Genomic DNA, 25565 nt, shown 5'->3' with positions numbered 1-25565 from the left:
CCAAATCAGTTTATCAACTTAATATCCAACAGATGTTTATGAGTCAAAAGGTTACGATAGCATGGAAAAATGTAGTTTTTTTCATGAATGTGATATAAACCTTGTGATGTATTTCATATCATTTTTTGAAAAAGTGATAAGTAGTGTAACAAATGTCTATTATTTACAGTATTTAATATTAGAATAATAATTTTTAATCAAAAATTATCGGTATAATTGAGACAATAATTACAGAAAGTACCATTATGACTTCAGAAATTACTAATAATGTCTCTCTTAAGAGAGAACTAAATGAAATTGGAAATGATGATAAATGTAAAAAAGTAAAAAATGAAGATTTCGATGAGCCAATATTATCAAAAAGGCAAAAGAAAAAAATTTTAAAGCAACAAAAATGGTTAGAAACCAAAGCCAAACGAAAGTAAGATGTAAATAACCAATTTTTCTCATTTATCTTAATTAATTCTTTTATAGAGAATTCAACAAAGAAAAAAAGAAAGAAAGAAAGAAGTGGAAAGCTGACATGAAAGCAGCTGGTCATGAAATAATTAAAGTCAAAACTACAAAAATGAAAGAAAGCTCATGCAAAACACGTATTGTTTTGGACATGTCTTACGATCATTTGATGTCTAATAAAGTAATTAAATGTCTCTTAATTTTTGATGAACAAGGCGACTTAATAATAATGCACCACTTAGTTATTCAAAATTAAAAATAATATCAATAATTTGTTTATTAGTTTAATATTTCTCTCAATTTTTAATCAATAATTTTTTATGTTTATCCTTTATAGTTTATAAGAGTGTCAATTTTAATTTTTCAAATGCAACATACATATTTAACTAGCTTATTTAATAGATAATGATTTAATTAAGAAAATGCTAGTTGATATTAACTTTTGCACCAGTATTTTGGAAGTTATTGTCATATTTATATATAGGTAAGAAAAATAGTAAGGTCAAGAAATTGAGAGATTATAAAAATGGCAGAACCCACTTTTCACCACCTTTTAATACTTTAAATTATTAATAATTTCTGAAATATTGGTCAAAATATTGTTATTACTAGTCATTTTCTTAATTATATCATTATCTAATAAAAAAAGTTTGTTAATTATGTGTATTGCCATTTGAGAAATTAAAGTTAACATACTTATAAGGTGTAAGAGATGAACATGAAAAAAACTTTATGATTCATACATTGAGAGAAACATTGACAAAACTCATAAAAAAATCATAAGTATTATTTTTATTTTTTGATTAAATGTCACTTTCTATATAGCTTAAAACCAAAGTTTTTCATGAAATCATTAATTTATTAATTGACAATAAAGTAATTTTAAATTCTTTTTGCTCCTGAAACTGATTATTATAAGATCTAATTACAATTAAATTAGCTTGAATTCCAATGCCCAGTTTTAAATAAAAATAATTTTAAAAAATGTCCTAATAAATAAAACATTTTATTTTTAGTCTTGTAATAGTACCTTAACATTCTTTATCACATAAATTTTTTTAGGACCTATGTAAGTGTTCAAATCAAATACTTAGATGTTATGGATTGAACCGAAGAATGAAAAATCCAATGCAATTATATTTTTGTAGTTTCGAAGGAAAAGTTAAAGAAACTATGTTGAAACACAATGGTTATGAATACTGGGATGTATGTTATTTTTATTAATTTTTCCTAATTATACTATGATTCATTTTGAAATAATTTTGATTACTTAAAATTTATTATTTTTAGATAATTGTTCATTTTTAATATGTGTTATTTTTTAGATAAATTATATTGAAGAATCTTTTGATAAAATTTTCAATAAAGAAGAACTTGTATACTTAACCAGTGATAGTAATAATATATTAAATACCATTGATGAAAATAAAGTTTATGTTATAGGTGGTCTTGTTGATCATAACTCATGTAAAGTAGGGTTAAAAAATTAATTTTTTTTTTTTTATAATAATTATCCATCTAATTATTTAGGGTGCTAGTCTTAATCATGCTGAGCAACTAGGAATTTCTCACGCTCGTTTACCTATAAATGAATATATTGATATGAAAACAAGAAAAATTTTAACAATCAATCATGGTTAGTTACATAATGTGTTTGTTTATTTAATTTTGAAATAATATCTTTAATTACTAAAAAAGCCTAATTTATTTTGCAATATCTTTACCTGAGATAAAAGGCATAGAAATTGTATCTGTACTAATTAATATTATTAAATAATTTCACATTATGTGTGAATGGGATACCATGACCACATTAAGATCTAAATACTTGAGAAAATCTTTTGTCGATAAAGAAGATGTCAAAAACATAAAGCCCAAAAAGATACTTAACTTTGTCAGAGAGAAAACTTTTTAAGTATGTACAGAAGTGGCCTAGTAAGACATCCTAAGTATTTCTAAGTGATTTACTTAGAAACATATCAATTATATATTTTGTAGAAGTGTGTTAAAAAAAAAAAAATAATTAAAAAATAGGTTTAAAACATTTATGAACATACCTTCTAACCTTCATACATTCTATTCTTTATATTCACCTGGAAATAATTTAATAATTTGTATTATTTTATAGTTTATGAAGTTATATCAAAAGTAGTATCTGGTGATTCATGGAAAGATGCTTTAGTAAGTACACTACCTAAACGTAAAATATTCTCAGCCAAATGTGATGACTCTTGTGATAACGATGAAGTTGTATTTGAAAACCTAGAAGATGTAATGAAGTTACCAACTGAAAAAAATGAACTTTTAAATAAAAATCTAATAATTGATCAAAAAAAAAAAGATGTAGTACTTTAAAACAAAAAAAAATTGTATATAATCATTGGACAAATGTAATCTTTAAATAAAGAAACAATTATTTAGAACTTGTTTGTTGTCATTAATTTATTTTTAAATTATTATTTTGAATACATTCAATTTATTATTGATAGACCATTCAAAATATGTATTCAAAGTTAAAGTTGATCAATATATTATTTTATCTGAAACCTAGTGGGACTAACAAGTGTTGTTTTATAGTAGTTTTAATATAAAAGGGAAATTTGATAAGTATTAATTCAATTTATTTAATGTATTATTATAATTGTTTTACTTTTTCTAAAGTTATTAAAACTTAATAATAAATACTTGGTTTTATAAGAAATGTATTTATTTCTACATTTATTAACATATTTGTTACCATTAAGTCAGATAAATATCTTGAATCTATGAAAAAAAACTGTAGCACAGTGGTGATGTGGCATAGTTGAGACTAGCACAAATAATATCCGACAATGATTAAAATCACTATGATAAGAAACACTTAGATACAGATTTGTACATATTGCTTAATCTTAAAAATGTGATGCATCAAGCCAAAAGCAGTTTAATTCTTTTTTAATTAATTATATTTTGATAATTAGTTATTTATTTATACATATAATACATAATAATAATAATTACTTATTATAGTAATTAGATTTAGTATAAAATTGTTTTTCAATAATGTAATATTGTAATTTTTACGGAAAAGTTATAAAAAATTATGAAGTCTTCTTCTTCTTCCTCGCCTCAATCCCAACTACTTGGGGTCGGCCACTCTTATCCTAAACTTCCATTTGACACGATCTCCCACATCATCTACGCTCACATCAGCTGTCCTCAAATCGCATTCAATAACATCCCTCCATCTCTTTTTTAGTCTTCCTCTACCTCTTCTTCCTTTAACATTAATTTCTATAACTGTTCTTACAGCTTCCGATTCTTCTCTCCTCATAACATGACCAAACCATCTAAATTTATTTTCTCTCATCTTATCCACGATTGATGCTACACCTATACTCCCTCTTATATGTTCGTTCCTTATTCTATCTTTTCTAGTCACTCCACCCATCCATCTAAGCATTCTCATCTCTGCTCTACTTTCTTATCAACCGCCCAACACTCTGAACCATACATCATAGCTGGTCTCATAACAGTCTTGTAGAATTTACCTTTCAGCCTCATTGGAATTCTTTTATCGCATAAGACGCCAGACGCTTCTCTCCACTTCAACTACCCGCACTTAATTCTGTGTCTTACATCCTCATCAATATCACCACTCTTTTGCACAACTGACCCTAAATACTCAAAACTCCAATCACGTCTTCGCCTATTGTCACTGACCTCCTCATTTCTTCTACCTCGTGTTCTCCTTTGTCAAAATCGTACTCTATACATTCTGTCTTACTTCTACTTATTCTTAAACTCTTTTCTTCAAGAGCTGATCTTTACACCTCTAGCCTTTGATTAATTTTCTTCTATTAACACTATATCGTCAGTAAACAACATGCACCGCGGCACCTCTCCTTGTATTTCTCTAGTAATTTCATCCATCACTATAGAGAATAAGTAATTGCTTAAAGCGGAACCTTGGTTCACTCCGACTCTTACCCGAAAACCTTCTGATACTCCTCCTTCTTTCATCTGTACAAGTGCCATCATAAATATCTTCTATTATATTAATGTACCTTTTCAGGATTCGTTTTCTCATTAATGCCCACTTTAAAGCCTTTTTTGGTACTCTATCATACGCTTTCTCCAAATCTATAAATACCATACAAAGCTTTTTTTTTTCCCCTAAACTTTTCTATTAGTTGCCTGACACAAAATACTGGCTCCATTGTTAACTTACCAGACATAAATCCAAACTGGTTTTTAGATACCGATATCTCATTTCTTATTATCTTATCTATTACCTTTTCCCAAATTTTCATGCTATGACTCTTAAGCTTTATGCCTCTATAAAGTCCACACTCCTGTATGTCTCTTTTACCTATAAATATCGTCTCTTGTTGTCCCCGCGCACGTCCGAGATGGGACAATTCGCCTAAGTTTTGTTCAGGACTTCTCATACTTTTTGACAAAAATTTTACGCCAGCTGTCAACCAAATGCAACCTCATTACTCGCCTCTTATGACTGGCAGAGGGACCGTGGAAGTATTCTTATACCCTAACCACAGGAAAAATAAAATTATAAATTCATTTAAAGATTAATATTAATACTATATAATATAATGTTGATTAAAATTATAGGAAATAAACTGTTTAATTTGTTATCACTGAAAAATAATAATCTTACATATAGTACAGTGCAGCCTTCCGATTGTTTGTTATCGTGAATATGAAACGGCGTGTCAACTATGCAATTTAGCTACATGAATGTCTTAATTTCATTAATTTGTCTAGTATTTCTTATAAACTGTTAAGTTTTTTTAGACTCAATGCCTAAATACTATAAGTATTTTAAATAAAATTGACATAATGATATCTTACATACACCGAATAATAAATAATACTAAACCTCTTTAGTCAGAATTAATGGAATTTCTAGAATTTCAGTTCAATTCAAGGTTTTCATTACAAGCAAAATTTGTCTGTAAGAATAGGACGACAAAAACTATTATTCTCTTTTAACTTCGATCCTAACTTGTAAATAATTTCAACATAGTAAAAACTATAGTATTGTAAAAAGAAATTGATTTTTTTTTCTAATAGTAAATTTAAATGTAATTATTTTTTTTTAAATACAAAAACGTTTCTTTTATCAGTCTAGTATGACAAAATTTCATAATTTTGTAGCAAATTAAAAAAAATAAAAATGCAGATATGTATGGAAATTACTTAAATTTCAATAAAATTCATAACCAAAATCTAACCAGAATCTTAAAAAAATGGGTTTTTAACGATTTGTACAATGATTTCTACTATACCATTAATTTTTTTTACTATTCCTATATTTATTATGAGTTAGATAAAAAATTGCTTTAATTTTTAGTTTTGTTTTATTTAAACATAAATATTAAAATAAAAACAGCACGTTGTGGACGTGACATAGTTGGAACAAGTATAGATTATATTTGATAGTGATTAAAATCACTATGTTTCCTTGTTACACCTGTTTCCTTATTTATAACTCGAATATAAGTTTCATATAGAAGTGTAATATATGAATAAATATTTAATAAATTTAAATTTATTTATTAAATACTTAATAAATTTGTTCAACATCGACGGCCATTTGTACAAAGAAGATAGGTCGACGGGACATATTTTTTTTTAACTTATGGTACGTAACATAACCTTAAATAAACATATATTTAAAAGACGCAGTATTTCCAGAACATTTTCAAAAGTTAAGTTTAAAAAATTTACTTTTGTGAAAAAGTTACTCGTTATCTCTCTGTGGCCAAGTAAATAGTCAGGTTTTCAAAAAAATTATATCAAATGAAAGGGAAATACGTAAGTTATTTATATGAATAAAATTATTTTGGTATGTTCATTTTTTAAAAAGTTGTAAGCTTTAATTATCAAAATAACATTATAATAGAAGGTGATTTTTATACAAAAATTACTTTTTTGAAGAGCTGAGAAAAAGTGAGAACAGACATAAAAAAACACATCATAGTAAAATTAATACCTTCTCAACATTGCATTGTGGTTAAAAAGTAATCGATTTTCAGAAATTAGACATTAAAAAATTATTAATTTTAAAACTTCGGTTATTATTTTAATTAATATTTCTTATAAAATATTGTGATGGTGTCACGTTACCGTTATTGTAAAGAATTATTATAATAAAATACAAACAGCGCATCCGTTTCTAGAGACTGATGAATTGACGATTAATGATTATTGCAAAATTAGCAGTCGTCCGAATTACTATTTAAACCCAAAGGACCTGGCCATCTTAATCAGTCGATTCTAGTGCTTTGTGTCATTAATCAGTTTCAAAATTCGGTTGTCGCTGTCCGGCTTACTGTATTAAGTTAAGTCTTTTTTCTTCCTTTTTCACTTGCCCACTTTCGTCTTTTACATCTCAAAGTACTCGTGTCTTACACTTTATCAGCACCTCATAACTAGGTGCTACCCTTATTCCATTCTATAATAACAGCCTTTCGATACCCACAGCCATACCCAGAGTGTCAGCCAAACACAGTAACTGCTGTATGATCACATGTACGCGAATATACAGACAGCAGACTTATCATCTTCATACACACACTACTTTATACTTACTCTCATAGTAGGCTGTTTTGTGTTACGACAATATTAAAATTCAAACAAAGCTATCCTAAAATTAATACTATTTTCATTTCTTTAAATTAATCATGCGTTTAATTTGACAGAATATTTTTTCTATAATTTTTAGAATATTGGTAATTGATAAATAACCTAAATAATTAAAAGGGTCAATAATTATCTTAAATTGTGTAATAGAGTTTAAAATAAAGTAAGTTGGCTTAAATACTCTTAGGTCTATAATCTTCATATAGATTCAATCTTTAAGTAAACTTATTAGTAATCATGTAGATTTATTGTCAAAAAGTTTAATCTTGTCATATTTTACTTTTGATTTTTGGTTTACCAACTAAATCGCAAACGTTGTTTATTTTCAAATACTAAACACTCAATTTTTTAGAAGACGAATAATTGATATTCTGAATAGTAGTACAATAACAATAATTATTATTATTTATAAATTAATTAAGTTTTCCATAACACACTATAACTATTTTTTAATATTTGTTTAAAGAACATTGCCAAAACAAGACAAAATCCCATTAATAGTTATTTGTATTAATAACTATTTTAATTATCACTTTAAAAAATTTAAAAATACAAATTATATCAATTAATATTTTATCACTGAACAATTTATTTTAGTGTTTCTCTCTTTTTTTTTTAATTTCCAAATTCATAATAATTTATCGAGAAACAGTTAAATTCTTTGGATAGAAAATCATTAAAACTTTCATGAAAAATATAATCAAATGTGACTTAAAAAATTCATGCAATTTATCTAAACTCTTATCTCTAAGCTAAATAAAAAAACTTTTTTGTTTTGAATATAATAATTATAATAATTTTAAATCAAATAAAAAATATTTCAAATATCGTGAAAAATCTAAATTAATCTTTACCGAAAATTAAGTTTTAATATTTTCATAATTATAGTTATACTATTATTTTACAGTATTATATTTAAACTTGGGAAAATCTAAAAATTATTTTTTTTCAAATCCAATTAAGGTTTATTTAATTAATGAACTAAAATTTTCATTTTTGCTCAATTATTTATCTAGTTTGTTGATTCAAAATGATTAAGAAAAGCTAATTATTACAACTCCTCTAGAAAATATAAGTAATCTTTTGTCTGAGAACCATAAGAAGACGAATTTTCTTAAACAATTTTATTAACTATATTAGAATTTAATTAATTTACCAATAAATCAATTATTAGTAAAGAATGTATTTATTTTTTACAGAGCAGGCTAGATCTTATTTGGCCAACTTACGCCAAATTAGTTTAATTGAGGAATTGTATAAAGTTTGCCAATACCTATTATCTTTTTTTTTTTTCGAATTATCTTAAGAGTAAAAAGTTAGAACTACTATTTGAAAATTATTTACTGAGATACTATGTATAAGACAATGAGCAAAAAATGGATACTTAAAAACTGTCTGCTCGTTTTTTCCCCTTGAACACAGAATAANCTGTTTGCTCGTTTTTTCCCCTTGAACACAGAATAACCATTACATGAAGAAAACTCAATTTTTCCATTACACATGTTCGATAATTGTGAACACGACGACAACAAAAAAATACGTCAACATATGAAGGGCAAAAAAAATTCGTTTTTATTTAATTTAAAATCGGCATCAAAGTTGTACTTTCATGTGGGTGGATTAATTTTCATACAAATCTACTCCAACATCTATTACTAGGGTGGTTACTGATAAAAGTTTATTATCTGTTACATCTTCGTTTTCAGGCCAATACCTAAAAAATATAATAAAAATTAATCACTCGTGGCTAATTAATTAAANGTAAAAAGTTAGAACTACTATTTGAAAATTATTTACTGAGATACTATGTATAAGACAATGAGCAAAAAATGGATACTTAAAAACTGTCTGCTCGTTTTTTCCCCTTGAACACAGAATAACCATTACATGAAGAAAACTCAATTTTTCCATTACACATGTTCAATAATTGTGAACACGACGACAACAAAAAATATGTCAACATATGTAGGCCAAAAAAAATTCGTTTTTATTAAATTTAAAATCGTCATCAAAGTTGTACTTTCATGTGGGTGGATTAATTTTCATACAAATCTACCCCAACATCTATTACTAGTGTGGTTACTGATAAAAGTTTATTATCTGTTACATCTTCGTTTTCAGGCCAATACCTAAAAAATATAATAAAAATTAATCACTTGTGGCTAATTAATTAAACAAAATTAAATAAAACTATATTAAAAATATTATTAATTTAATATACTTTTAATTTTGTTTACCTAAAGAATACCTTTGCAAAATTTAAAACCGTTATATAAATATTACAGCTATTTTTAAATAAATTTTCTTAAACAAGTTAAGTTAAAATATAACTGCATTTTTTTAATGAAATATTTACGTTTTTTTATTTTGACAAATTATTTTACATAGATGACAAGTAAATTTTCAGTAAATTATTTTTAATCATAGAGTATGTTTTAAAATTAATTTGATTAAGTGATTAATAAAAAAACGCAAAATAGACTGCTAGTTTTTTATACAGAAAAGAAAAAAATGTTTGGATATAATTTTAAACTACGTTCGAGCCTCCCTCGTAAATGGGTTTCAACAGATTTTCATAAATGTCTATATCAATAAAAAGTTTCTTATCGATTATATTACCCGACAAAATGTTAATAATAAATTTGTATAACTGTAAAAATGTTTAATTCTTTTCTGTAATATTTCTTGTGACGCACACATTTAAAAAATAAAAGTTTGTGCACTTATTATCCATTTCACTTCAACGAGTTTTCTTTTTATCCGTTTATGTACTATTTTCTCATGTAAAATCCCCGTAAAGAAAGTTACAAAAAAGAAAAAACCTTAAGATTCTTATTTGGTAAAAGTAAGAAGTATGATCGTTTTAGAAGACCGTGGGAACAGACTCCAAATAATAATGCAATATCTTCTAGCCAATATAAGTAACAATATAATCTTTGAATTCAGTATTATGAAAGAAGAAGATGAGAGCACGTCGTGTTGCCATGGAAATACCGTCAAATGGACGACAACTTGTTGAATCGTGTCCCGCTGGACGCCCAGCTCGCCGCCAGTAGCTATTTCTACAAGTGTACAGGCGGAACGAACGCGACCGCGCACGCTTATACTCTTTACATCGTGTACGTGAGGCTATTGTCTACGCTATACCTCGACCGCCATCTCGTACTCCACAGAAAATGGGTGTTTAAATGCCACCGGGCCCGGGGGCACGTGACCAGCACGACGGTCAGGTCCGCGATTCCCACGGTTGTCCGTCACGTATATAGAGCCTCCCTCACTCGCCTTTCTCTTGCCTGTAACTGTGACACATCCGGCGCGTTGGACGCGCTCCGTCCGTGTTTGTCGCCAGCAGCTAGTGTCCATCCCGTCACTTGATGCACACCACGACACGCCCCCCCACACCAAAACCTACCGGTACGGGCCCACTGGCACAACATTATTGTTTACCGCACAATACGGTATACAATTACACAAAGTATGCGCATCGCAAGTCGCTTGTTGCTGTTGCAATAACAATAATTATTGTTTTCACGCACCACAACCGTTGAAAATAATAGCTATCAAAACGACTTACCATTAGATGTTTTTGGCGAACAATGCGACGTCGACCGTTTCAAAATCTTTTCACGTCCGTTGCGACAACTTTGAATTTACCGGTACTAATCGCAGTTTAGAAAATATCTCATTTTCGTCGACAGAAAGTATTACAATCAAGTTGAGTTAATAGGAATGGTACATGTACTTTTACAAAATCTCAGATGTTTAAGTATTTTTTGACATTAATAGACATGTAATATTTTATTTTAAACAAACAACACCTGTTCACGTTGTGTATAAAAATTACTGTCTACATCCAAAAAAAAAATCTATAAAAGGCCATCAACTAAATCACGAAATTATTTTTATAAAATCGAAAATTTTTTACACAGTTAATGTTCTTAAGGATTTCGTACCAATGAGTCATTTAGGTTGCATGTAGCGCCTTTATCAAACAACTAATCGCCCGTGTTTTATGCACAGATCTTACCACCATAGAAGCTACTAAAATAAAATGTTGGTGGACTAGATTAAATGTTTTCCCCACCCTATAATTTTTTTCATAGACAACATTTATAATTTTCTATATATTTTTGTAGAGAGCTAAGCTTCCCTAGATATGCCACTAGTTATGGTATACCACTATTTTTTTATAATTAAAACTAGTAAATAAAAACTTAATCAAAATACGAACAAAGTCTAAAATTTGACCTTATAAATTTTAAAAACCGAAATTAGATAATATATTTTTTTGGTTAATTTTGATTTTTAAACTTCTTTAAATTCAAATTTTAAGTTCATTTAAGGTTTCAAAAGATGTTTCATAATATCATTGGTTTCTGTAATCATATTTTCAATATGTACTGCAGATAAATTCGATCTTATCTAGTATACAAAAAAAATTGCCATAAAATATCTTGAAATTTGTTTAGACCTATCTCCAAATAAATTATATATAATCATAACGTCTTTATTAAAATAAATTATAAACAAAATGTTTAATTTAATATGATAAATGAATTACCTACTATATTTGTACATATATTTTTGTACTTATTGCAAATACTTACTGCATAGCGCATTGGAAGGTTAAGATAAATTATGAAAAATAAAACATTATAAAAATTGATTTATTTTGACTATACTGTTTTTCGATTCAAAAATAATAATCAAATAATTTTATAACGAAACAAATAGTAAAAGACAGTACTAATGACGAACTTAAATATATTGTCTTAATTTTGATTTAAAAACAGAAATTCATTTAGATTTTCTTCTTTAATTATGTTATTTATCTTCTGTCTTATTAGCCAATCTGTGACTTTCTTAATTCCTCGCCGTTTTTCATTTTCTTTTTAACGTCTATAATTTGTTATTTTTCTCTAGCTCTAAAATTTTAAATATTTCATTTTCTTAAATTTAATTGATAACAATTTTTTCCATAATATATATATATAAAAAATTATCGCCTTTTTCTCGATTTGTTTGGATCCTAATGCTTTTCGTTAGCTTATTAATATTCATTTACCATTTACTACTGTATATTATTTTTTGTATCATCTTAGGAATGCTGCCTGTTACTTTTTGCTTTCAATGATTACACTGTTCTCGACCATGTGCACAGCGAATACTACTCTTTAGTAACAATTATAGAGTACCCGCGCGTGCTCTTTAAGGATCAAGGGACACCATAATTGTTTTTTACTTAAGCACATGTAAACACGTTCACGTTGAAAACACGAGACGCGCGCCATAAAAAGCGCATAAAAAGAAATTTTGGGAGTGTCTAGCCAATAAACTGTTTAACGGGGTCCAGTCCTGTGACACAGACGTGCAATGCGACACATGGCTCGAGAGCAGATATAAGACGTTTTTACGACCAGAACCAATATATGAAAACCCGTGTAAAACAAAATAACATAAAGAATATAACTGGGTGTATGTACATTATACATACATATGTATAACCAATTATTGCCCGTTGTGTCGTTTTGGCGTTAGTGATTTTTTTTTTTTTTTAATAAGTCGTAAAATATGATTATATTATTCAAAGAAAATCCAACTAATACATAACGTTACTATATACCTATCTATAATATCGGTAATGGGTATTATACATTTATTATGCTACAAAAAAATAATAAATACTAATACCAACGTGCTCGATGAACGCATGTATCCTATAACATGTTATTCCAACCGTCCGCCGCCGAGGATCGTTAAACGACAACATTTTAAGTAGGATATTTTTGACAGCGGTCTCACAAAAGCATAAACGTGTATGTTTTTTTTTTTTTTTTTTTTAGGCCAGGCAACGCAATAGAAGCCACGTTTGAACTGACTAAAACCAGTTGTAGGCCGTTTTGGCCCTCTCACAAAAATGAAGACGGTTGTCGGGCTCCGTGATACCCAGCGATTATTGCATTTTTTTTTTTTTTTTTTGTCATGTGTGTCTATTATTGATTTATAGGACATCCTTCCAAAAGCCACGATAGATATGCTGTATAATATAAAAGAAAACCTTAGACACGCGATTTTAACGTATTAAATCCAAAGTCCAATTATCTTATACTCAATAGTTATCTGCGAATACACAGTATTTGAAAATTAGTTTAATATACTAAACTAACTGATTCTAACTTAATTTCATATTACAAGCTTGAATACAAATGATTTAACAAAGTATAAAAAAAAAAACTATAAGCACGCGTTAACCCAATTCATTAAAATCATAAAACATTAACACGCGAGAATACTAATTTTTTAAAATATAATCTCAACTATCTGAATTAAAGAAGTAACTATTTAAATTTATAAATAAGAAAAGCTGGCGTTCAAATTGAAAAAAATTTAATGGTTTAATAAATTATCCTCCGGATTAATATGTTAAGGTTTTTTAAAAAAGAGTTATCTTATCCATTCTCGTGTCTTACTAAACAATATTAACATTGATTATAACAGAACATTGTCTACGCCAAATTCCTTTTTTAACATTGATTTATTAGTGTTCACTTTATTCCGTAGGAGAAGCCATTAAAAACAAGTCCCACATTTTTAATCAGAATTCCAGATTTTACCCGTTATTTACATAATCGCACCATTGAATATATTTAAGATCCACAAAAAAAATTCCTCTTGCCTTTTACTAACTCTTACCTATTTACCCTGTAAACAAATTCAAAATCTGTTTTTATAAAACTTATATATATTAAATATGATACCAAATGATAATTTAAACTGAACTTTATTGTTTTTATCACAACAAATCAAAATGTGAGTTAAAAACTTTTAGCATTAAAATAAGAAATATTTAAACTCAAATATTTCAAATGTATTCACATCGACATATTTTTGGCCGAAATTAAAATGAACTGAAAGTTTTCCATCATTTTTAATGTGTTGATAGTATACAAAATGTTATTCTTTTAGTAGATGAAAGATTTGATTAACTTGAATTAATAAAAATATAATTAACAGTAACTGTGGTACGCCTATGCCGAGTACCTACATGAACTTGGTAGGACGAGGTTAGTAGGGACTAATAGAGTATTTCGGTTGAGCCGTCTCTGGTATAATATGTTGCTGCTGCACCCGGTTGATTTTCTTTGTATATTTTGAACGGCAGCATCGGTGGTGGCTAAGATTTTTTTCTATGAAACCGGTCAGCGGTGGCGATAGGTCCGGACGTGCGTGTGTGTATATTATTATAAAGAATACACGACGCGGTTTTCTTTAACGTTGTCTTCGCCGGATGACTGTGGACGGTTGACGAGTGCGGGACGGGTGGCGGCGCATACATAATATTATTATCGTGCGGCATTATCTATGGGACGGCCAGTTGTGATTTAACGAGCGACGGGCCGCCGCCGTCGGGAGGTCGTGCACGAACGAGGGTAGGAGGGAGGCGCGCGCGCTCCAACACACACACACATACACGCCGGCACCGTGGGATCTCTCGGTAGACGTGGAATCCGTTTCTGATCGTGCTGCGAGGGCGTGTGACCGGTTATACACCGTGGCCTCGCGCGCGCGCCCGTTCTCGACGTGCCACTCGCGATCGTGACTCGGTTACCGAGAGTATGCGTGTGTGCGGCGGCGACGGCGTTGTAAGCGGCACGTCTTGTAATAGGCTCCTCTCTTCGTGGCCGCCCCCGATGCTGCCGCCCGCGGCGTGTGCGCATGCCGCCATAACAATACACGACTTTAGATATCGGAACAGCATGGGCAGTGTGGACGATTCATACGTGTTAATAAATATCGCCACCCAATTATAGTAATTACTGTAACTCAGAAAAACCGTTGCTGTCATTAAAACCTTTTATTTTTTTGCGCCGGATTTTATCCAAAAAACCAATCTGTCATACGTGCAAAATTATTATCACGAGACATTAGTTTTCTAGTGAGATTATAAATCAACAACTACAGAATTACTTTTTTCAATAAGAACTGGTTTGTTTTTACGAACAGTTTTGTGTATTATTCTCTTTAGACAATCTAACTTTTTTTCAAACTTAGGTTTTTATAAATAATTAAATGTGAGCAAAAGTTTTAAGTGGTGTATGTGTAAGCTATCGTATTTTTTGTCCGTATTTTAAGAAACAAATTTATTGTAGTGTTTTTGTAATTACTGTATACATTATAATATAGTTTTAAATTTGTGATTGATAGTTTAAGTTTGAGTGTGTTTTCATGGGTGAAAACTTTGATTTTTGAAATGCTAGTGATTGTGATCCCGAGGTTATTTATGTTGAAGTGAACATTGAGTTTAAATGAATGGTAATATTCAAGTATGAGATATTTTTATGAAATTGCCAACCAAGAAATTTGTCACTATAATCCACAGTCATTAAAAATTCTTAAAAAGAGTATCCTCCTTTGTTTTATTGAGTCACAAAAATATACACTTATAAGTGTGAAATGTAAATCGCTTTTTTAGAGCATTTTCAGTAGATGCACTTCAGTGCTCTCTTGAAAAATTTTAAGTCAGTACGAATAGGGTAACTGGTTCAATTACTGAACATGACAAATGAGTGAACAACATCACTCACTTGAAATATTAACACATTTAAGTAATTATGTTAAACGATCTAAGCTATAAGATCTTAAAGTTCAATAAATCCTTAATTGTTGGATAACTAGATGAGCGACCCTATTGTGTAGTAAACGAATTCGCGTGCCGATCAGTTAAATAAATTATTCGTGTACAGCGATCATAATATGAGCAGTCGATCGAGGTTTTATTAATTATAGCGGTACTTAACGATTACAAAACCTGAGAATAACGATTAGAAAGATTTGTGTATCAATTAGTTGGCACATTCAAGATGATTTATATTTAATGGATTTGGGCAGTCTTCCAAATTAATGCCGACATAAGAGAACGGCAGGTGATTTGCCTTCGGGCGTGAGTGTGTCGAGTTCTCACGTCATTCGATTAATTTGCTCAATAATCGTTATATTTAAACAAATCCAATGCAAATTACACTTAAACAACAGCCAAGTAAATTTCTCTTTGTGTAATTAAACGAGTTTGGTAAACAATTTATTTGGTACTAGTAACTATTGTAAAATAAATAGTTCTCGAAAAACAAAAAAATATTCTTAAATTTATTTAAACGGCTTTTGGATATATTTCTGGTATAAATTAATAGAGTAGCCAGAAATTTGGTTATTATAAAATAATAACAATTATATTTAACGATTTTTTTTCTTAGTGTATAATTTTTAATAAATACTAAAAATACTTATGCCGACTTCAATTTTTTTTTTGTGAAGCATGGCAGTATCAATTTTATCAATATTTAATTGTGATATCAATGTACTTCTACTTAACGTAGGTAAAATAAATTACAAATGATTAAATCATAATATACTTTAATACTATATTATAGTATTAAAGCGATTTAATATTAGTTAATAATGTTAATTTATCGTTACTCTATGTCATTACGATATAAATAATTTAAATAGTTAATGATTTCCTTACGAGTTTCAATAACTTATTTTCTATAGTAATGGATGAAATTACTAGAGAAATACAAGGAGAGGTGTCGTGGTGCATGTTGTTCGCTAACGATATAGTTTTAATAGGAGAAATTAGGGAGGAAATTAATCAAAGGCTAGAGGTGTGGAGATCAGCTATTAAAGAAAAAGGTTTAAAAATAAGTAAGAGTAGACAAAGCTAATAGAGAACGAGTTTGACAAAGGTGACAAAATTATAAATTTAATTATAAATGGCACGCTAAAAAATATGTGAAAAACTTTATATTGTTAATTTCATCAAAAATAATTACATAAATAGTAATTAAATGTAATTAAAAATATAATATATCCATAGTTTTACTGTCTTTAATTAAAACAATGCAATAGTTCATAAAAATACTAACATAGTAATTTAAAAAAAACTTATTGATACGATTTCCATTGTAATGTATAACCTACTGTATTTTAGCTTCGATGCGAAGCTTAGACGGTATTTATTGTACCATGATGTGTTTTTTTTGTGTCTATGCCACTTTTTCTCATCTCTCACTGGACCGATTTCTTTAAACGATACGATAAAATAACACAAATCGAATATAGTTGAAGACATTACCCTCAAAAATTGAAAAAAATTTCCCTCGTTCCCCGTAAATGGGGGAAACCTCAAAAAAATTACAAATTTAAAAATCGCTAATTTTCGAAATTTTCGAAATTTTTTTTACATAAAACTGCCATAACTTTTTCAAAAATGAACAAATCAATATATATTTTTTTTTTATAGCTGCTTGATGTCTTTACTTATCATTTAATACATCTTTTTTATAAATTTAACCCTTTACCTGCCCACAGGATGATTCAAAATGACAACTTTTTCACAAAATATTAACTTTTTNATAGCTGCTTGATGTCTTTACTTATCATTTAGTACATCTTTTTTATAAATTTAACCCTTTACCTGCCCACAGGATGATTCAAAATGACAACTTTTTCACAAAATATTAACTTTTTGAACTTAACTTTTGAAAGTGTTCCGGAAATACTGACACTTTTATATGTATATCTTAAATTAAAGCTTATGTAATATACATTAATATTAAAAAAAAAATTCTGGACTTTATTTTGTCTTCACGTCAATAGTGGTATGATTGAATATGTTATGTTCATTACCTAAATGTTATATTATGTTTAATAATAAATTTATAAGTAAAATTTGAAAAATATGTTTACTTTACTATTTTTTTACATTTTTAACTTTATAATGCTATAACTTATTGAAAAGTGTATGGATCAACACAGTTTTTTTATGAGAAATAATATTTATATCCCTTTTTCATTCGACTTACTTTATCTTAATCAGGATATTAATAACGAACTAGCAGATCATGTTGCTTTTGGAATAATCCACCTATTTTTTAAAATTAAACACTATCTAAAGATTTGCATCGAAGCGTTTTTTATGATAGTGATTTTAATCACTGTCAGATATCATTATACTTGATCCAACTATGCCACGACCCCCTTGTGCTCAGTTTTTTTTTAACTATTAAAGAATTATTACATGTAGTTAATAAACAGGTTAGCGAAATTTTATGATGAAGATCCAATATTTTCAATTTTAGTAAACAGGAAAAATCATATACAAATTACTCTTGTAAAATTTTTTCTTTGTCATTAAAATTAACTAAATTATATATTTATAATATCGTCTCGATATTTTGTTAAAATTTCTAATTAAGATAATTATAAATAAAATAACCAAGGATAACCTCGTTCTTCTCACAACTACTTTTATTAATCAGCAAAAGCTAATTATTACAAAATACATATCCACATACATGTAGACTGACAAAATTTTATGATAATCACAAAACAAATTAGTTTAAAAGTTAAATTACATTGTTTGCACATTAACGGTAGACTTAATAATTAATAATTTTTTTATCACATAAAATTCATTTTTTTTTTTTTTCTTAAACTTAATTTTTACAATCGATGATGTTAAATATTACTTTGAATGTTTAGAACGGTTGAATACTAAGTAATCACAAGCAAGTACTGTTCTTAACAGATTAGATAAATTTTCATCTTTAGTTGTTACATTAATTTTAGAATTCCGCGTATCAACAAATATGGAAGCGTCGTTGGAATGATGTTAATAATTATTATAATTATGGTGGTTATTATTGTTGTTGATGTAATTTGAAGAGGCGGCAGTGGCGATAAGTGAGCGCGTGCACAACATTCGTCGGAATGTGGTCCAACGGTGGCGTTCATTAGAAAAAGTTGTAAGCGCTCATAGTATAAACAAGTACACGTTCGAACATAGACACACAACGCGCGTACTTCTGGTGAATAGTGACACGATGTGCGGGCAAGATGTGAAGGGAATTGGCGGCGGTGAGCACTCCGAGGCGCGTGACCAGTACCAGACGTATTGCATGTACAATACAGGAAGGGGCCGTGAGAATTCTAACCGGAGCTTCTCACCACACGTACAATCACCGCCGCCGTCGTTTGTGCCCGGCGCGCCGACACTACCGTATATCATACTGTCATAATGTATACATGCCATTGTGGCCAACTACTGTCGATTCGCTTCTTCCTATTACCATTCTAAATTGGCAGTACCGAAAAAGGTTATTCTGTGAGACTCTCTTACTAAACATTTTTCGATGTAGATAATTTTANACGTACAATCACCGCCGCCGTCGTTTGTGCCCAGCGCGCCGACACTACCGTATATCATACTGTCATAATGTATACATGCCATTGTGGCCAACTACTGTCGATTCCCTTCTTCCTATTACCATTCTAAATTGGCAGTACCGAAAAAGGTTATTCTGTGAGACTCTCTTACTAAACATTTTTCGATGTAGATAATTTTAAAATATAAAATATTTTGTCAAGTTTCGAATATTTAATATTATAAATCTGATCAATTTTGATTTACAGTTATTTTAAATCGCCAAAATCTTTTTAAAAATAGGACAATATAATTTTATACGCATATGTGTATATACGTTACTGGCGTACAAATTATTTTTCTGGATTAACACATTTTTGTAATGATCGTCGAGATCTAAAAATAAAGATGGGTAATAAAAATGGATGCAGTAAAATATGAAATTCTATAATATAAAACTCGGTTATTACACGGATGATAAATGTTAAGGTACAATTGTGTGAAAGCTTTAAGTTTTATTTATACACTTTTCAAATCGGTTAACAATAGTACAAGACAGCTTTTTCATGTGAATGTATGAACATTTTTTGAGCTTGGTGTCAAAAGTATTACTAAATATAAATGACTTTTTAAACGTAATTTGTAACAATTTTTATTTGGGTCATTGACTTGGCGATTATTGAAATAAACGTTTGTGGTTTTCGGGCGGAAAAACCCATCATTACTCACCTAAACAATATCAGTCAGGCGGACTAAAAATAATTTCGAGATTTACCTACTGTGTATGGAGAGACCTGACGACGTGAGATCACTGGTTTCCTGTGTTTACACAAGAATTAAAAAAATAAAATCAACGGTCACACCAGCTGAGTCGTGTGTGCCTATGTATGCGTGACAATGAATATACTCTCGGGTGGCAGGTCATCGGGTGAGATTGCCTTAGGGCCGAGGAGATCCGAAAGTCGGAACGGCAGGTGTACTGTCATATTATAATTCTCCGCCTAACGTTGCGACGGGTCGGGTCTTCCACGCGCAAGCACGCGATCACGAACCAAACGGACCGGCTCTACACACATAATGATATACTGTGTAATAATGTACCCAATCTTTATATCGACGTTGTTGTTCACCACACAACAAATCCACCGTCTAAATAATGAGAAGAAACAAACAACAATACATTTGGGGCGGAGTGAAGTGTAGGCGATGTTGATGAACCGTAAAGGGTGCGATACAGTCAGTGAGAATTTTAACGTTAATAAGTACAACTAGTAAAAAAACAAAAAGTTACCTCTAGTTCTCTAATTGCTTGTTATTTTTTTATACAACAAGACTCTTACTATAATTCGGGTACAGTACTTTGAACGCGAAAAATAAAACAATCAGTTAAACAATGAAGTAGTAATGTAACGTTTACATTTAAGTTTAAAGTTTTTACATTTTAAGAGTAATTCTTAAATTCTCACCATTGTATTATCATGATTTTGTGAACTATTAAAATTTAATGTTTTGTTATTATAAAATAATATTCTTTAAATGAGGTCATAAGCGGGCAAACGCTGATGATCTAGTTTTATTCATTTGGTTTGTTTACGATTGATAAAACGTCATTTTACTCATAATTTAAGGGTAAATGTTTCACAAGTCCTTTATGTCTTCCAAAAAATATTACCCTTTAGATCATAGACCGGTCCAAGTGTTTGCAGCTCCGGACTTGAATCTCTACCCATGCAAAAAAATAAGATTTCAGTACTATTGTCAATAAAGTGGATCATTTTTTCACACTATGTTAATGAAATAAGTACAGAGATGAAAGTACAATGAAATAAATTAGAATTTAAAGATATATTCTAACTACACATCCCAATTACATACTTATTTAAAATAAAAAAACTTAAATTCTTCAGTTCTAAATATAATCAGTGCCGTATTAACTATAATTTATTAGCTCTACAATAATATAGATAACAAAATAGGAAAAATAAATAGAAGATTTAAGAATTTTATGAATTTTAATAGTTTACCAATAGTTTTAAACCCAAATATAATTGTTATTTTACTTACATATTTATCCAATCGATTACCACAAAAACACGTATCATTGAACTCGCTAAAACATTCTTACTAGAATATAACATTTTGACGGTCTGAGATAATATTGTGCCTAATTATTTTACATAAAAGCAAATTTTTTTTTTATATATTTTCAACACGTTATTTGTGTTCAAGTATAATATTTTTTTTAAACGTGAATTTAGGCTTTTATCGCGTATTTTTATGTTTGAGTGAAAGTATACTCGTAACTCGCCGATAGCTAATTTACAAAAAAAAAACATGAACATTTTACCACTCCGATGCGCGTTGTAACGCAATATCCTCTTCAAAAGATGAGCAATAAATAGTTGCCCACGACACGAGAAACGGACATCTCTTAATGTTATATTATTATTACTGTTATTACGACTACGACGACCTTTGACTGTAATAATGGCTGTATTGCGTGCTGTGATTTATTTGCACGAAGATCTTCGGTGTTGTGTGTGTATTTATATCTGTCTTCTTGAACGGTTGTCCGCGGCAAACCTTTTATTACACCGCGTAGATTATTATTGCTGACACTATGAGGTACACGAAATTACCCGTATTAAGGGCCTCCGTCCATAATCTCCGCCCCATATTTTGGTCTTCAGGTTACTGTTATCTTTGAGTCACTGCTGGACGTGATCATCTCGACTAACACTAAAACACTGGCCAAACTATTTTATGATCTCCCGGCGTTTGAACACCAAGCAGGTGCTAATGTTATGCCTCCAAGAAAACATTTAAGTCATTAAAAATTTATCTGATAAGAAGTTTCAACCGATTTGTTTTTATAATTTATTAATCACGCGACGATCTCTCAAAACCGATATGAACGTCAAAAAAAAAAAGGAAACATTATTTCAACATCGTTTATATTTAATATTTAAAAATATAGAAAATAATCAATTCTTTCCTTATTATATACTAAAAAAATAAATCAATTAAGATTATAGTTCCTAGTGATATGCATCAAATAAATCTAATGTTTTTTCCCATGCGAGATAGAAAAAAGTAAAAATATTGTGCCCTGACGCATAACTTAAATTAAAAAACATGTAACGTCCAATGAAAAAACAAGATGATTAACAACAGATTTCAAATTTTTATCGTGCAAAAGTCTTACAAAAATACGATTTTTGTACAAAATTTCTTTTTTATATTTTTAACTTTATAATGCTATACCTTTTTGAAAAAAGTATGGATCATTATATATTTTTTAAGATAAGTACTATTTATATTTATATATATATATATATATATGTTAATTTATTTATTTTATTCATATATTACACTTATAAATCATCAAAATTGTAATCAGAATATAAATAATGAAATAGGAGATCATGTAGCTATTGGAATAATCCATTAATTTTTTTAAATTAAACACTATCTACAGATTTGCATCAAAGCGTTTTTTATGATAGTGATTGTAATCACTGTAATCACTTAAATATTACAATTTCAACACGTCAACCGAAAATCATGCCAATATTTTAATTATAAATTTAATTTTTCTTAAAATGAAATTTTACCTCCGTTTTACAAAACTATTGTTATCGTTTTTAACACTTCATGATGAAAATATTTTGAAAATGTACAACAATATTTTTATCAAATATGGTTTATTTGATCGAAAAAATAAATAAAACTTTTGATTAAAAATTTAAATAAACTAAGTACGAAATCTTCAATCTGATAAATAAATTTATCTAGTTTAATTGTTTAAGAAATCAGTTTAGGAAGAATTTATCTTAATTTCAAATCTACTTTTCCATTATCCTTATTTAATATAATTTTCTTTGGCAGTGTTTATATATCGAAACAAACACTCGGTGAATTCAATGTACGAATAAAATTAATCCTAAGTATTATATTTATTTTTAAGTAAACAGTACCAACAATGTCCATATTGAACGCTAAAAAATGAATCCAGTTTAAAATCAAAACATTAAGTAGAAGTAAACAAAATACATAGTACACTATTTTTTTGTCCTGAATGCACACAATTATTAATATTTCCTGCGATCGAATAACGAGTTTCTTTTGACCGGGCGAACAAATGTAAATTTATGTGATAACCAAAGGTATTATTTTTCCAGTTAAAAATTTATCGTCGTCTTTATAACGATGTTTAAGTATACGAGCGTTATAATTCCTGTGTACACAAAATCAAAAGAAAACGAGTTTTTAAAGAAACCGTATAGGCACACCGCCGCCACAGTGGCAGGTGCAATCTTGTCCCGGCGGCGGCCTGCCCGTACAAGCGTATTTATTTTTATGTTTTTTTTTCCTTCTTCTCTTTTTTCTTCTTCTCTCCGTACTGACCCAAGCCAAGATGCCTGAAATGACAATACTATCTAGAACCAAGATCTGGTACACCCAAATTCCATTGGCAGAGAAGCACCGTCTAATAATCCTCCTAGCGCTGTTTCATCTGAGTTGTTGCTAAAGAACGCCAAAGGTTGTTTCTTTTTCACTTAAACAAAACTAGTTTCTCCCCTTTCGCCAGATCGCTGATATCACACTGATAACGTTTATAATGCCTTGTATCAGCATACGAGTACTAATATTATACATTATACTTGTACAAGAAAAGGTGTTTGATATTATCCATTCTTATTACATCGCACTACACCCCTCGTTATCTACACCCCTACGTGGATATATTTCTGCGTTATTATTCGTAATAATCGACAGGGACCCCAGTAACCCTTACGGGGCGGACCTGGACTCGCCCTTAACACCTGATTATACTCATCGTCACGATAACGATATACTTAGTTAGGTGTATCTAACTTCACTAATCACACTGTATCAATACCGATTACAATCCAATGGGTGTTTCCAAATTGATTACACATCGTTGTGTTATAGACAAACCCTTTCTGCGCACGTTTACAGGTAGCTTCAGTCTGATTTGAAAGAAGTGTACTAATAAGACCGCAAGTAGACACTAAAATTTTGTCAATAAAAAAATATATAGATTTAGACCAAGCACAAAAAGTATTCTGGATCTTTTTTCTTCGACGTGCTATACAAACGTAAAGCACGTCATTAAAAATACTATTAATGTATTTACTTGTTTACTGTGAGTAAGAAAATAACGAAAGCAGAACTAAAAGTAAATAAAAACTGTGTGAAGTTATGGTCTTATATTTAATTTCATTTAAAAATATTAGAAATAAATATATCATTGGTCGTAAAGAAGGGCTCATTATATACTAAACATATATTATAAATTTAATGGAGTCAGTTTACTCTATTTTAGGGTCGTCGGTCAATGTTTTTCTCGACACCCTAGTGGTGGTGGCACCTGTTAACCACATTTCACTACGTCCCTCTGACACCTTATACCAGATTTTAAATAATAGGATGCAAAGTGAAAACCAACAAAATTAATTTAGTTCTCATATTACATTCATGTATGGCTGTGACCTATTAAGAATCATTATTATTGTATTGGTTTACTGGTGAAATTTATTTGAAATTACAATTTGTTATGTATTTTTTCATTGAATTAACACAGAGAGATATCATAACACTCTATAAATACTAATAAATTTGTTATTATTATAGTGATATAAAAAATAAATAATTAAAAGTATACAGAACATTACAGTTTTTATTTATTGGCGCCAAGCATATCATTAGTATTGATACATCATAGTATGTATATTAGACAATAATTGTAATCAATAGACGTTTTTAATTTTATGACCTTTTCGTAACCCTTTTATCCAACAAATATGAAAATTATTTATATTTAAAGCGTATGAACAAAGGATTATAGAACTACATTACACACAAATATTTTTAGCGAAGACAAATATAAAACCAAAATAATAATTATAATCATAAAGGTTAATTGTTTATGAGAAAATAATTTCAATTGGTCTAATGTAAACAAATTATAATCATGTTTTTAAGTAATTGATATACACACATTTAAACGTTGCATTAAGTTAAATAGTAAATAAAATGTTTTCTAGTAATAGTAATATGAGTATTAATACCAATACTAGTATTTGAAATAATTTCTATTTAAATATAACTATTGTTTATTTTTTCAAGTTTTGGGTAGATATTTGTACTTTTTATATTCTAGTACCTTCATATAATTTGGTTTAAATCCATACAAGATTTATTTAAGGTATATACATTTTTTTTTTTTTTTTTTTTT

General features: G+C 29.1%; 1 protein-coding gene across 1 annotated transcript; it reads left to right on the top strand.

Annotated features, from left to right (window-relative positions):
- The first annotated feature begins 93 nt into the window (after positions 1–93).
- On the top strand, positions 94–2879 carry LOC126906735 (tRNA methyltransferase 10 homolog A). Its single transcript, XM_050687502.1, has 6 exons — positions 94–421; positions 475–637; positions 1519–1662; positions 1782–1928; positions 1987–2092; positions 2585–2879. Exons 1-6 carry the CDS (start codon positions 246–248, stop codon positions 2809–2811), a joined length of 963 nt encoding a protein of 320 aa, XP_050543459.1. The 5' UTR covers positions 94–245; the 3' UTR covers positions 2812–2879.
- The last annotated feature ends 22686 nt before the right edge of the window (positions 2880–25565 follow it).

This window comes from Daktulosphaira vitifoliae, unplaced genomic scaffold (assembly GCF_025091365.1).
Source record: "Daktulosphaira vitifoliae isolate Bord-2020 unplaced genomic scaffold, ASM2509136v1 Scaffold_5, whole genome shotgun sequence".
NCBI classification, from domain to species: domain Eukaryota; kingdom Metazoa; phylum Arthropoda; class Insecta; order Hemiptera; family Phylloxeridae; genus Daktulosphaira; species Daktulosphaira vitifoliae.
This window is presented reverse-complemented; position numbering and strand designations above follow the sequence as displayed.